The sequence below is a fragment of the Gopherus evgoodei genome, chromosome 1, assembly GCF_007399415.2.
Source record: "Gopherus evgoodei ecotype Sinaloan lineage chromosome 1, rGopEvg1_v1.p, whole genome shotgun sequence".
Lineage (NCBI taxonomy): Eukaryota > Metazoa > Chordata > Testudines > Testudinidae > Gopherus > Gopherus evgoodei.
The window spans coordinates 311,172,002-311,186,446 of record NC_044322.1 but is presented as its reverse complement, the minus strand read 5'-3'; the positions used below and the strand labels follow the sequence as shown (position 1 = coordinate 311,186,446).

The 14,445-nt window shown below is 36.9% G+C and overlaps 1 protein-coding gene across 7 annotated transcripts in view; it reads right to left on the bottom strand.

Moving 5' to 3' along the window:
* Positions 1–333: 333 nt before the first annotated feature.
* PRICKLE1 (prickle planar cell polarity protein 1) overlaps positions 334–14,445 on the bottom strand; it is a 115,448-nt gene continuing 101,336 nt past the window's right edge. For all 7 annotated transcript variants that reach the window (XM_030548930.1, XM_030548932.1, XM_030548929.1 and 4 more), the window contains 7 exons: positions 10,210–10,391; positions 7,878–7,991; positions 6,621–6,758; positions 5,928–6,131; positions 5,095–5,281; positions 4,072–4,929; positions 334–2,990 (listed from right to left, as the gene is read on the bottom strand). In XM_030548930.1, coding sequence (XP_030404790.1) covers positions 2,131–2,990; positions 4,072–4,929; positions 5,095–5,281; positions 5,928–6,131; positions 6,621–6,758; positions 7,878–7,991; positions 10,210–10,341 — 2,493 coding nt within the window. In that variant the 5' untranslated portion in view covers positions 10,342–10,391 and the 3' untranslated portion in view covers positions 334–2,130. The remainder of the gene's footprint in view (positions 2,991–4,071; positions 4,930–5,094; positions 5,282–5,927; positions 6,132–6,620; positions 6,759–7,877; positions 7,992–10,209; positions 10,392–14,445) is intronic.

The window sequence follows — 14,445 nt, the reverse complement described above, 5'->3', positions numbered from 1 at the left end:
TTCAAAGATAATTGCAAATGGCTCAGATATCTCCTCAGTCAGCTCTTTGAGTATTCTAGGATGCATTTCATCAGGCCCTGGTGACTTGAAGACATCTAATTTGCCCATGTAATTTTTAACTTGTTCTTTCCCTATTTTAGCCTCTTCTGATCCTACCTCATTTTCACTGGCATTCACTATGTTAGACATCCATTCACCACCGACCTTGGTGAAAACTGAAACAAGTCAGTCATTAAGCACCTCTGCCATTTCCACATTTTCTGTTATTTCTCCCCCTCCCTCTCATTGAGTAACAGGCCTACCCTATCCTTGGTCTTTCTCTTGCTTCTAAGGTATTTGTAGAATGTTTTCTTGTTACCCTTTTATGTTTCATGTAACAACAACAACAAAAACTTCTGCCTGTGTTTAAGGCATGCAGCATTGTAAGAGGTATATATATGTTTATTATAACTAAATCAAAATTGATCTTGATATACACGCTAGCTGAAGGGCAGAAATTGAGACTTCCTACATACAGTACATTTAAAATTCAGTGATGGAAAGAAGCAGCTTTTAAAAGTTTTGTGCCAATCCTGTTCCATACACAACCCCAACATTAACTGTTCTCTAATGCAGGGCAATAACAAAGGTTATAAAAAAAATCCACAGAAGTTGCATATTTGTTGTACTAATATATTCCAGGTTTGTGTGGTTTTTTACATTTATACAGTTTACATTTTGCTTGACCCATAAACAAACATTTGTAAGATTACAAGGGCCATAGCTAAGAGAGCATTTACACAACCCTGCCATGCATACAGAGCTTTTAATATCTAGAAGAGAACATTAAGCTTTGGCTCACTAAGTAATAAAATTTTGAATGTTTCTAAATGTAAACCCTTGACTAAAATACAAACAAACAATCTTTTCATCCATAATGTTGCTGTTAAAACACCTAATAAATCTAGTTTTGTATTATAACAAACTTCTTGGAATTCAGGGATATAAAAATAATCAGTTTAAATCTTAACTGTACAATATGTACATTAATATTTTCACTGTTAAATTATGAATATATTTTAGTCTATGGAATACTACATTATAAATATCAATGTGTTTTCAGTTTCTAATTGCAGCTAATACATTTAAAATCAGGACTAATGAGTTCCAAAAGATACAATATGGTCCTAATCCTTTCAACCCTTTTGCAAGTATTCTTTACATGAAGTAGTTTCACTGACTTAGAAGAAGTTACTTGCATGTGTAACGGTTTCCAGTGTTAGGATACTGTGTTTCTTCCCCCGCCACCTCTTTTTTTTTTTAAGAGAGGTTTTTAAGGAAAACCATACTTTGTATGAAAACGTCAGTTATAGCTACGTGCATGTCCTACAGTGAAACAATGCCAGTCAAGTTCTAAACCAGCTGAACCTTGGATTACCTTAGTTAATAAAAAATTGCATTGAAAGGGTGCCTGGAATTCTTAATCTTTTAAAGAAGTCTGGGCCATTTACTGCTTCTGTACAATAGGACGATGGCCGCAGATATTGAAATGTCATTTTCTGATTTGCCTCTTTTTACTGGAGGTTCCGTTCCTTTGAAGGGCTGGCACACACACAAATGAAGAATGGGAAGGCTGCAGATCAGGGTTCAATAAAATAAAAGCAATAGGTTAAAACTCCAGTTTGATGTGTAAAGAAAGGCTAGCCAGGCTGTGATTGTTCTAATGAAAATGGGAGGTTGCAGGAAAGGAACACACTACAGAACCCTTCCTTTTCCTCTCAAAAGGTAAAAACAAAGATATTGTGGCCATCCGAATACATAAAGCAACAGTGAAGAACAAGCATTTTTTTTTATCTTCAGTTCATTCTTATTGTACCCTCTCTCATATGTTTAAACAGGAATGAATTTCCAAAACAATGTTTATGTCTACACAAAGTCTGTATGAAAGACTGTAAACTGTAATAAGGAAGTAAAACTGCGGTTTTGATAACCACACCATATATTATGAAGACCTGGCAATATCTGATAATTGGAAGAAATGACATGTCTTAATGTTAGTTTTACACTGTAAACATCAGTAAGGTTATCATTTACAGATTATAGCTATAAAGTTTACATGAATGTGTCTTCTCGGCTGTTAGTCTTAATGGGTTAAGAAATTATGCAGTTTTTGCCTTTTTGTCCTTTTTTCTTCTTTGATTTGGTTGTTCTTTGCCCAAACTGGGAACTGGCGAGTGCAGTGCTTGGACTGGAAAGGTCATCTGTATAGTATGGGTATCTCAATGATCGTGGCTGTGGAATTGGCTGTCCAAGAAAAAATCCTTCCTCTTCAGAATCAGACGATGATGATGATGAAGTTGAACACCAAGAGTCTTCTTCCTCCCCATACAGTCCAAAATATTTATCAACTGCCTGGTTCCGCAATGCGTAATCAGACATAGCATGGGCATACTGTCCATAGAGTTCTGTGTTTTGCATGTATGCTTGAACCTCATGAGGGCTTTTATTTTGGATAAATTTGCCATAATCCTGAGGTGAGTAAAAGTGAAGTCTTTCTTTTGGAGAATATCTTCTTTCTGTAGTTAAATGAAGTGTATTATCTGAACGAGACTTCCTACTTCTCCTGCGACGATGCTGATGCCGATTCCCACGTTCTTCAAAATGAAAAACACGCCTACGAGTCCTTTCACTCATAGGAGGTTGGCGAATTTCAACACTCTCATAATCCCCATTGTCAATAACATCATCTGAAAACTTTACTTGTTGTGGTCTAGACTGGGATTTGGATCTTCTAAGTACAGGCATGTGTGCTGGCTTTTCTTCTGACAACACCTTTTCTTGACATAACTCTGAACTTAAACTCTTTAAAGACTCTGCACTCCGATGGAGCATTGAAGAATTTAGAGTTCCCATATTGCTCATTTTCTCACAGTCCTCTGCCTCCAGCTCCTGGAAAGTTTGCAAAGAATAAAAAGATGGCCTTGATTTGCTTTCTCCATCCACTGAGGCCCCTAAGGAGGAGGGGGAAAAAATAATCAGTTAACTGTAATTTGTGAACTTGTAATGAAGTGTGAACTCAAAATATTAATAAAGGTTTATAGAGTAAACATGACTTATCACTGATTCTTTGTGACTTTGCCTTAAAGATGAACTTAAAAGTAAAAAAAAAGTCCCTGTGCCAATTTGTTTCTTTGAGATATATAAAGGCAGCCTGAAAAGTCTTTTTTTAAATTATTTACATTAGCAATTCAGGTCTTAACTATGATTAGTAGAAAACTAGTGACATTAGGACATCAAGAGTGAAAGGAATTTTTAATTAGTCTGTTCAAAACGTCTACTGAACTCCAATGCCTAATAAACACTTCAAAAAAAAAAGTCTGTTAAAGATTCAGCATCCCACACCACCTGTTTAGGGTTGACAATACACATTCCATGTTTCCAGGAACTCCTTCAACAAAGTAGTCAGGGAATACCATATATGACAATCTGGATATTTCGAAGGTAAAACAGATTGCAATGGGTGGGCAGAATGGCCTTGTGTTTACAGTGTAAAAGTAACATTCAGAAATGTCATTTTTTAAAAAGGCCATCATCCATTCAAACATTCTCAATACATATAAAAGCAAAACATGAAATAAACCCATTTAAAAATATTATTTGCAGTTAACCTTTAATACCATCATTATAGACTGAAAAGTGTTTTTATATTTCTTTAGTGTTATGAATTTGTTAAATATTGATACAAAAATTATTTGAATTGGTAGGTTGTGTACCTAATAAGTATAGAGTGAAAAACAGTTCCTCCAGCAAAAGTTGATGACAGCTGTAACACCTCAAGTGGTCTGTGCCTCTCTTGTGAATAAAAGGAGGAAATAACAGCCAAATCCTGCCCTCAGATACCTATGTATCTCTTTCTTAAGGGGACGTTGGAGGTGTGTATTTCAATTTAAAAAAGATAGTTAAGGGTCAAATTCTTCCCTGAAGTCTTCACATACATTACTAAAGAATTCCAAATTAGTAAAAAACAAAACAAAAAACCTAGAAAAATGCTTACTTTTCCCTATAATCAATTACCTCCCTATAACCAATTACCTGTGATGTTAGACAAAGCCAAGGAATCCATTGAATCTCGAACACTTTGCTCTTGTTTCAGATCAGACAAACATTCCAATGAACCTTCATACCATTGTGTCTGGTCATGTTTGTATCCTGAAGCCACATGTTCTATATCTAACTCTTGAATTTTTCTACTACTGGCAGGGCCTGGATGGCTGCCATATGCAGAATCCCCTAAACCATCTTGTGACTGGGCCCAATACATGTCTGCCTGATATTTTTTACTTGCCAGACTTTGATTATTTTTTTTCAAATCTGATTTGCTTTTAACATTATCAGAAATCCAGTGTTCATTTGATGTAACATCTACTTCAGCAGGCTGCTGAAAGAGGCCTTTATCACCAAATTTTAGGAGGAGTTGAGTCATGTAGTCTTCATGCTCAGCCCACTCTTCAAGGTCTTCGGTCACTTCCTGCTCTACTCTTCCTTTCCAAAAATCTTCATTCACAAAGCCTGCTCCTTGCCTTGAAAGGCTTAAGTCATCCATCTTGCGAGAAAGAGTATCATCAGCATTGCTAGAAAGACCAGGGAATTTGTAATTCAGTGCTGGTGACAGTAGAAGAGACTGTCTGCACTGGTCAGCTGACCGGCTGCTCTTTCCCATACGAACACTTCTTCTGGAGTCTCTTGATCGTGCAGACTGAAATGCAGAATCAGATGAGTCAGAGGCATGAACGTCTTCTCCCAAACTACAAGTTTTTGAACAGTAAATTTGTCCTTGCTTGGGAAGAAAAGGACAACCCAGCAGAGAGGCCTTGCACTGAGCACAAGAAAAACAAGTCTCCGTGGCATGCCAGTGCTGTCCATCATAGGTCATCTGAGCATGGTCAACACCTAATAAAGAGAGTCAAAGAGGGACTGTTTAGTTTATGGCTAAAATAGTATAAAAAGTTACACATGCAAAACCTGAAGCTTTTTTGGCTTGTGAATTATCATGTTTATTCAATAAAACACTCACCACCCTTGTAAAATGTTAATACTTAAGAAGGATATATTTACCTATGTGTTCCCCACAGGTCTCACAGTACTCAGCATAAAGAGATTCAAAACACCCACAGCAGAATGGACGTCCATCCTTCATAATGTATCTCTGTCCACCAAGGATAGTTTCACACTCAAGGCAACAAAAATGCTTCATATGCCAATGGCGACCCTCAGCTTCTGTGCACTCATCAGCAAAGATGATCTTAAAAAAAATAAAAGTAAATTTTTAGGCAGGCATTAATAATGTTTGTTGGATTCATGAAAACTGCATGTAAAAAAGGAACTTTATTCCTTTGGTACAGTTAACAGACCACCGATTACATTTAAAAAACTACATATTAATTCAGCAGTGCTGTCAATCTGAAGTATTAACTGATGAGTTTCAATAGTTAAAAATACAAGACTACCTGTGGCAGCATAGCTAAGACAGAAGGCTGTCACATTTGCTAAGTAAAATGAATATATATTTTTTAAAGTAACTAAAATTAGCGCATAAGACAGATGTTTCCAAGTATTTGAGGTATGACTGATAAGGTCAGCAATAAGAAAACCATTATTCTGGAATGTGTACAAGTTTTCCTTGAAACTCAGTCTTTAGGTTTCAATTCTAATCTCAGATACACAGCTGTGTATCACACTTGTCCAGTATCTGATTTTACAAGATCTGTTGGAGACTGGAGAGGTTGTTCACATCTACACGTGATATTAGAATACAGTCTTTGTTGCCGAAAGGTACATATTAGTATTCAAAAGTTGTTTGTTTAATTGAGCAAGAGATGTGACAATTTTATCCTATTAATGGTGGGTTCTGTGGAAACATGGTTTTAGTACAAAAAAGTGTTATTTACCTCATCACATGCTGAGCAACGAGGTTTGAGAAGTTCAGCATGGTGTCTACCACAGTGAATTTTTCCATCTTGGTAGAAGTAGATTAGGTCAACAAGAAGCTCATGACATGTAGAGCACACAAAACATGATGGATGCCAGTACACTCCAGGTCCAGCTCTTGAAGCAAACACTGCAACTTCACCTCCATTTACTTTTGTACCACACTAGAAACAACCAAAAGAAGTTAATAAGCTTCCACTGCAGGAATACCAGCCTTTGGTGTTATTTTAGTTAAATCAAAACACCAAGCCCAATACATTGTTAAAGTTCTTATTCCATTTTATATAGCAAAAGGGGCAATTCTAATAATCCTGGATTGTACACAATTCTGATGCAGAAGTAAATTGTACTCATGTGCACTTACTTGGTGTTTTTAATACACTTAAATCGGTATGGATTTAGTACAACAGCCAGATGACTACAAATTGACTTATTGCCTACTCTGAAAATTGTTTGGTATATTCACACCATGTGAAAGAATTACATCTAACTTTTTTAAAAATAAACCATTATCTTCTCTCTTCTTATGTGGAATTTTATCAGTATTACTGAGTACAAGCACAGACAGACAAGAGCCTATATGTAGCATCAACAAACATATAAGGTCTACAGTGTTGGTACAGCTAGTTTCATTGCTATTGCCACAAGGTTACCTGCTCACAGACTGCATGCATTACTGCTCTTGAGAGCAGTTTAATAGTTCCTCGTCCCAATGCCTCCTTCTTACGCTGAGTGCTAAACATTTGTAGTTCCTTCTTCTCTTCTTCACTTAAAGACTGACAATATCTCACCTTCAGCAGAAGAGAGAGTACATGCTTTAGACACCAAGCTACTGGTTATTTACTTCACAGCAGTAACTAAAATATACATGATAAAATATCAACATCCCTGTTCAACACCTTCCTAAGATTTCCCACATGCTTTATATTTCCTACAATATATATTTTAACTCTTCCACATGTTACAACACCAGATATGCAAAGAGAAAGTTTGTGTGAATTATTTGTTAAAGTATTATAAGCAAATCAAAAGTGTGCTAAACTACTGCTATCTTAAAATAGAATTGCTGCCAAATTAAATTTGTTAGTGTGTTTGGATGCATGGTTTTTGGATTTGCAGATAACCAAACAATGTATACTGCAATATACACAAGAACTTAAGCACCAACTCCTTCTTACAAAAGTATTTGTTACTTCCACTTCTACCCTATAATACACAGAATCGTGTCTAGGCTTCAAACCTTTTACTGCCACAAAGCATCCTTTCTATTACAATGAAGTCTCAGAAATGTGTAGGTTCCTGGTAATTAGTGGGTGGTTGCAAACACTATAAAACCAACTTGTGTTAAGTTTATTGCACTGACTGCCCACTGTCTTAACAAGAGAAAGCAATGGCCTCCTAGACAGCTCTTATCTGAATACAGCTGAAATGAACAGCTAAACCGGGGGTTGGCAGCCTTTCAGAAGTGGTGTGCTGAGTCTTCATTTATTCACTCTGATTTAAGGTTTCGCATGCCAGTAATATATTTTAATGTTTTTAGAAGGTCTCTTTCTCTAAGTCTATAATATACAACTAAACTATTGTTGTATGTAAAGTAAATAAGATTTTTAAAGTGTTTAAGAAGCTTCATTTAAAATTAAATTAAAATGCAGAGCCCTTCGGACCAGTGGCCATAACCCAGGCAGTGCGAGTGCCACTGGAAATCAGCTTGCATGCCACCTTCAGCGCCCGTGCCATAGGTTGCCTATCCCTGAGCTAAACAATGGATTTGAAAACGTACACACTATGCTATCTTTATGGGTTAGATGCATTGCATGTGACATTTTAGACTTGTAATATGTCCACAGGAAGATCATTCTTCCTTCTTAAAAAGAAGCATATAGTTAATGGATACATGGCCACATAGTTACCTCATTATCATGGGGTGGCAACTGGTACAGAAGCTGTTTAATTCTATGTTTTTCTCCAGGGCTGTTAATGTAAGGGACCTTCTCCTCCGGCAAACAGGCAAAGTATAGCTGTACCTGAATAGGAGGTATTAAGAATTAAGACCAGAGGGGTACACATGACCCAAACATTGTAAATGTCCTTCAACCAGTGCCTTATCTTAAGTCTTATTTACAAAGGAACTAAGATATGCTACATTAGACCTGTAACAGCATTTGCATTCCTCTAGGTAATATGAGGACCAGATGAGCTAACACAGCAGAACTGGATTGTCTCTGCTACAACTAGCGCCCAGCTGCTGAATTGCTTTTCTGGAATGCAATTTGCAGTGACAATTACGGGTATCATAAATTATGCACATATAATGCTATCATTATTTCCACCCCCTTTAGGGTTGGTCAGCTCCCTCTGCAGTTTACCATACAGTGTGTGAAGCTGTACTAAAAACAACTACTACATAAACAAATTTAATTTGCTCTGTGAATTTTAAACATTGCTGAGACAAAAGCTGTTTTGTAATCTTCTGCTGATCAGGTTCTTCAAAAGCATCAGCTTTCATTGCTACCATGTGAGCTTTTGGTAAGAAGCTAAAATCATCCTTCTCTTGGGGGAAGGAGGAGGAGGAGGAGGAGGTTGGCTCCAGCCACATTTCAACCAGATGCAAGGTCACTTTGAAATTTTCATTGGGTTTTTCGTTTGATCGGGAAACCAAAACACACTATGCCTTCTTGAAAGTCTTCTCAGGCTTGTCTTTATTTCATCTTATCAGTAGAAACTTATGACAGGAAAACTGTAAAGAATGCTATGACAAAGCCCAATGGCAAAAAATATTTTTGTGGAACAGCTACAGATTTATTATTTTTCCTGTACAGTTTCCAGCTTGTCATAAGGCCTGAGGCTGTAAATAAAAGCTGATTGTTGAAGACAATATTACCTGCTATCTATATTTAAATGATGCTTTGGTCAATCACTTACTAGGCATTTTAGTTAAGACAAATGAAAAAAGAATCATTTATTCCTCAATCAAGTTAAGTGGAAAAAGTAGTACAAATCACTGTAAGGTTTTGACACAGAACTGAACATCAATGAGTTTAATTAACTTTACTTTTAAGTCCACTAACCAACAGACTTTCTCTGTAAGAAACAAAGCAGAACATGCAGTAAAAAGGAAACTTCTAGGGTTAATTTGCTCTATGCCCATGTCTCACATAATACTAATCAAAATGCCACTGTTGTCGTCATCTGTATGAAAATATCTTCAAGTCTGTGGTACCTAGAATGAGTGATTTCTGCTGTATTTCCCTTAAGAATTTAAAGTAGCTGTCCCTCAAGGTAATTTAACTCTAGTGTATTTAGTTCGTGATAAAAGGATCTTCCTTAAGATGGTGCATCATATATGGATTTTGTTGGCTTGTTATTCTTAATTTAATCATGAAGAGAGTCTCTGGAAAACAAAAAGTAGATCTTTTGCTCCTGCATACATCGGCAGACCACCTGAACTAGAGATGCTCAGCTCCCTTGACATGTTACACGTAGTCTAGTAGTCACCCTACCCATTTATACAGGAACAACAGAACTCAATGCTGGTCAAACACCTTATGAATCATTTATACCAGATCCTGCAGTACTGTTGCTGGATCTTCTTTTTAACTAGAAGTTTATTTAAGAACCTATTTTTGAACATTTGATCAACATAGCAACTTGCTCCCTTAGCAATCAGTGTCATTGTTCTATTTCCATTATTTTCTTATACTTAGAAAGGTTTCATTTTCAGTTTTAGGCAGTTTAGTTGAGGAAAAACAACCATCCAAAACAAAAAATGGAACAGTCCTAAACTCCTCTCCCCTCCAACTGTAAAAATCAACTCCAAAAGGCATGCAAGAGAGAAATCATTGCGTGAATAAGTGGCAATATGTACAGTTAAACAATTTTAAAGCAGCATCAGAAATAGTTTTATTTAAATACATCATATTTAAAAGAAACATCCCATTTCACACGTCAAATATTTACTTATTTAGAAAAATTAAGAATTGGAAAGTATATTATTTCTATTATAAAAGTGTCCAGTGATGATTTTTCTTTTACTATAGGCTCCCCAATAACCGAAGCTGTTTAACCTCTCTCTCCATTAAGATAGGTCATTAGAAAAAAAAATTTTGCTAAAGCACACTTAACTTACATCTTATTAGGAAGCTATACAACAAGTCTTTCATCAGTGGCAACACATGATATTTAGTAAGAGATGAAATTATAGCTATTTTGATTAATTTTAAAAATAAGAGTCTCAGTTCCTACCTGTTCTGGTCTAAGACCTGGTGGAACCCAGGTATATTCTTCCAAGGCACAGCCAGAGTCGTCATCAGATGTTGAGCTTCGTTGACACCCAAAGGTAAGATTGTTAACTTTTGGCTCCATCTCCAAAGGCATAGTGTAGTGTGCAGTGTCAGCTATCAGTTGCAGTTCATCAAGAAACTGTTCTGAAAAGATGAGATTACGAAAGAGTTAACAAAACAGGAAAAGCCTCATGGAAGTGATCTCGCAGTAGGGGTAGAAGGGCATCAAACAAGTTAAATATTTGAAATACTATTGTGGAAAAGTGATTGCTATAAAATACATCATGAAGGGGAGATGCTTCTATTGATACGTCACTGGGAATTTAGATTATATGCACAGCATGAAATACTGATCTTTAGTAAAATTCATTAGTGTCTTGGCAGGACAATCAGCCTGACCACCTGGGATTAAGAAGACATTTCCTCCAACAGTATAACATTGCACGATTAACCTGTATTTACATTCAGAATTTCAAGCAACTCTCTTATCATTGGCCTAAGTGCTGATGCAACTCCACTGATGCTAGATCATGCATAGAAAGTTTTACCAGCATGGTACGTAAGCCCTTTCAAATCACGTCTAAACATCACAGCAGTATAATACTTGTGGCTGGACACATTACCAGTCCCACCATTGCCAATATCAATGAAGTTGTACCAGTGCTAGACCAGTGGTGGAAGGAGGACTTAAATTCTCATGGTAGACAATGCTGTAGGTACAGTATCTGAGTTTTATCTCCTTCAAGCATCCAACGCAAATGGCAGTAGACATTTAATTACTATATCTTTTTTTTAAGATTTACAATAAATGTGTATCATTGTTGATCTAGTCCATACCTTCCTACCCTCATAAAAAGATGAAACTGACTATTCCATTTTGCTATTGCTACAATACTAAAAGGTTCCACCAAAAAAAACCCACCACGAATAATGAAGTTTACACATGCCTTGAGAATTTATCCACTAATTTTAGCCTACTGCTAGTTAGAATAACAAAGTTATAAATCCTGAAAAAACATTGTTTTTTTAGAGATGCCAACAGACTTATTGCAGTGCACAGCAGCACTGCAATAAAGATTTCTTACATCATAACTCATTATTCTAAGTACAACAGTAGGTCTCCTACCCAACCCACTGTAAGAACTGCATATTTTCACAAAGCATGTTGGATGTTAAATAAATCCCTAAAATTTTATTTCAGTTTTTGCTGAAGTGGTAAACTTAGTAAATCTAAATAAATTAAAACTAAAATTAAGTTACACCAGTGCATATTATAAAGAAAGGTAAGCATTAACATGTAGAGGTTTTCCTTCATTTACTATTTTGTGCAGTATTTTAGAAGAGCATGGATGCCAGAAGGCAGACCTTAGCCCAACCAACCACTAAATTTGACTTTACTTCACCCTTGACAAAAGTAAAGATGACCTCATTTCCTCTTCTACTGTTCAGAGTTTGTGACCTTTTAAATAAGTCATTTTAAAACAGGTGCAGCTCATTCATGTCTTCAACGTAAAAAAAAACAACACTTTATGAACATCAGTTCATTCATTCAGTCCTCAATTACTAGTGTTAATAAAAGTCATGAGCAATTTAGTGTGGATACTATATTGTCTTGAATATTACTGTTGCTAAAACAAGTAACAAAAAACAATGATCATCTACTGAATAATTTATAAAAATGATCAGTAGGCAGATCTTAAAGTTCACTTTGGGTATCTAAAATACATAGATAAACATCTTATCTATAAACTAATTTTCTTTGAAAGCAGATACAGAAGAAATAATTTGTTCAAAGAAAATTCCTCTCTCATGTTAGTGGAAATAAAATCATCCAGTACAACAAGAGCAATAATTTCATTTTAGATCTAAGGCTATGTCAACCCTGCAAATTACTTCAGTATAATTTATGTCACTCAGGGGTGTGAAGAATCCACACCCCCTGAGCGACATAGGTTGCCTACCCCTGGTATAACCTATGGCACATGTGCCAAAGACAGCACACGAGCTGATTTTCAGTGGCACTCACAGTGCTCAGGTCCTAGCCACTGCTCTGGGGGGCTCTGCATTTTAATTTAATTTTAAATGAAGCTTCTTAAACATTTTGAAACCTTATTTACTTTATATACAACAGTTATATATTGTAGACTTATAAAAAGAGACCTTCTAAAAAGGTTAACATGTATTACTGGCACGCAAAACCTTAAATTAGAATGCATAAATGAAGACTTGCAGGCACAGCACTTCTGAAAGGTTGCCAACCCCCGTGTTATATTGACCAAAGCACAAGTGTAGACAGTGCTATGTTGGCCAGAGAGTTTCTCCTACCAACATAGCTACCACCTCTCGCAGAGACAGGACTTATTAAGCCGATGGGAGAGCTCTCTCCCGTAGTCTTAGAGCATCTTCACCAGAAGCATTACAACAATGCAGCTGCACGGCTGTAAATGATGTAGTGTAGACATAGCCAAGATCTCTTCCTATTCCCATAAAGCAACAGGCAAGAGGGAGTAGGATAAAGCTGGGAACTTAATGTTCTGGTAGCTATTAAAAGATGCAATTGCTAGTTATGGTTGTAGTAGGACTGTGATGCATATCTTGACCCCTAGCACAATTATAGGTGTGTCCTATTCTCAGCTATGAGATCAATGTATCATGTTTACGAGTCACACTTAAAGTCCATGTCATTTTGGAAGGTGATCCAAGTACTAGATATACACTACTTTAGAATATCTTTCTGTAGAACTAATGAAATTAAAGCGAGATGTTCATTTGAAATGAGGGAGAACAGGGTTCGGCAACCTTTGGCATGTGGCTCACCAAGGTAAGCCCCCTGGCGGGCCAGGCCAGTTTGTTTACCTGCTGATCACAGCTCCCACTGGCTGCAGTTCGCCCTCCCAGGCCAATGAGGGTGGCGGGAAGCGGCGTGGGCTGAGGGATGTGCTGGCCGCCACTTCCCGCCACCCTCATTGGCCTGGGAGGGCGAACTGCAGCCAGTGGGAGCTGTGATCGGCCAAACCTGTGGACACGGCAGGTAAACAAACTGGCCCAGCCCATCAGGGGGCTTACTCTGGCAAGCCACATGCCGAGGGCTGCTGATCCCTGAGGTAGATCATATTTTTAAAATGTCACTAACTACTTAAGTCTCACCTGAAATTTTCTACTTCTCACTTATTACTGTATTATATACAGTAATGTGTTTGTCAAACTGTTACCTTTCAAAACTTAATTCTGCTTAGTGAGTCTACTTTTTTTTTTTTTTAAGAACAGTTTCATTAAGCAGTTAATTTTGGACTGTACCATGGAATAGCAAGCCTAAAGTAAGTTTCATATGAAAGGAGTAACTACATCAGCAAATATACTGAAGAGTTCAGATAATAGTATCTTTGGTCTGGCCTTCACACTCTTAAGCTAGAACAGTAATTGGATATATTCAGCTTTGTAACTAATCTTGTTGATTCAGAAATATAACAGGGAAGATGAGTAGCTGCTCAAAATACCAGTGGCTCTCATACAGTGATCAGATATACAGTTATCAGTACATGTCTTCTCTAACATGTAGATTTTCTTAGACTGGTTGTCAGTTTTCTAAAGGGTGAAATTATTGCTTTGTGCCAGCAGATGGGATCTGCTCAGTGCTCATCACTGATCCCTCTAGAACAGTGGTTCCCAAACTGGGGTTCATGAACCCCCAAGGGTTTGCGAAATGTTACAGAGGGTTCTTGGGAAAAAATCCCTAATAGCAGACAGAGCTGTCCTTAGGTATCCCAGGAGCCCCTGGACTTCCAAGAGCTAAGCAGATCAAAGCAAGCATATCTATCACACTGAGGAGATTTAAACTTCAAGACTCCTTATAAGAAATGGAAAGGGAGGTGGATATTTTTTGCTGTTTTTAAAATTAAATAGGCAGCTAGTATTGTTTTTCAAATTGTCATGAAGAACAAGTTTAAGTTTTGTTGTGATGTGCGTTGTTTGCCTGGACTGATCAAGACCTGAATGTTTGTGTGGGAGGAACTCTTTGAGTTGGCTTCTTAAATACCTTCATGCTGTTTCACATCTGATACTCCTTGATGAAACATAGGAGCCTTGTCTTATAACAGGCTTATTCAAAGTGATACAAGCTACAAAAGTGAGATCTTGGAAGAGTGTTGTGTTTTCATAATGTAATAAAAATACTATAATAAATAAATAAATAAATAGT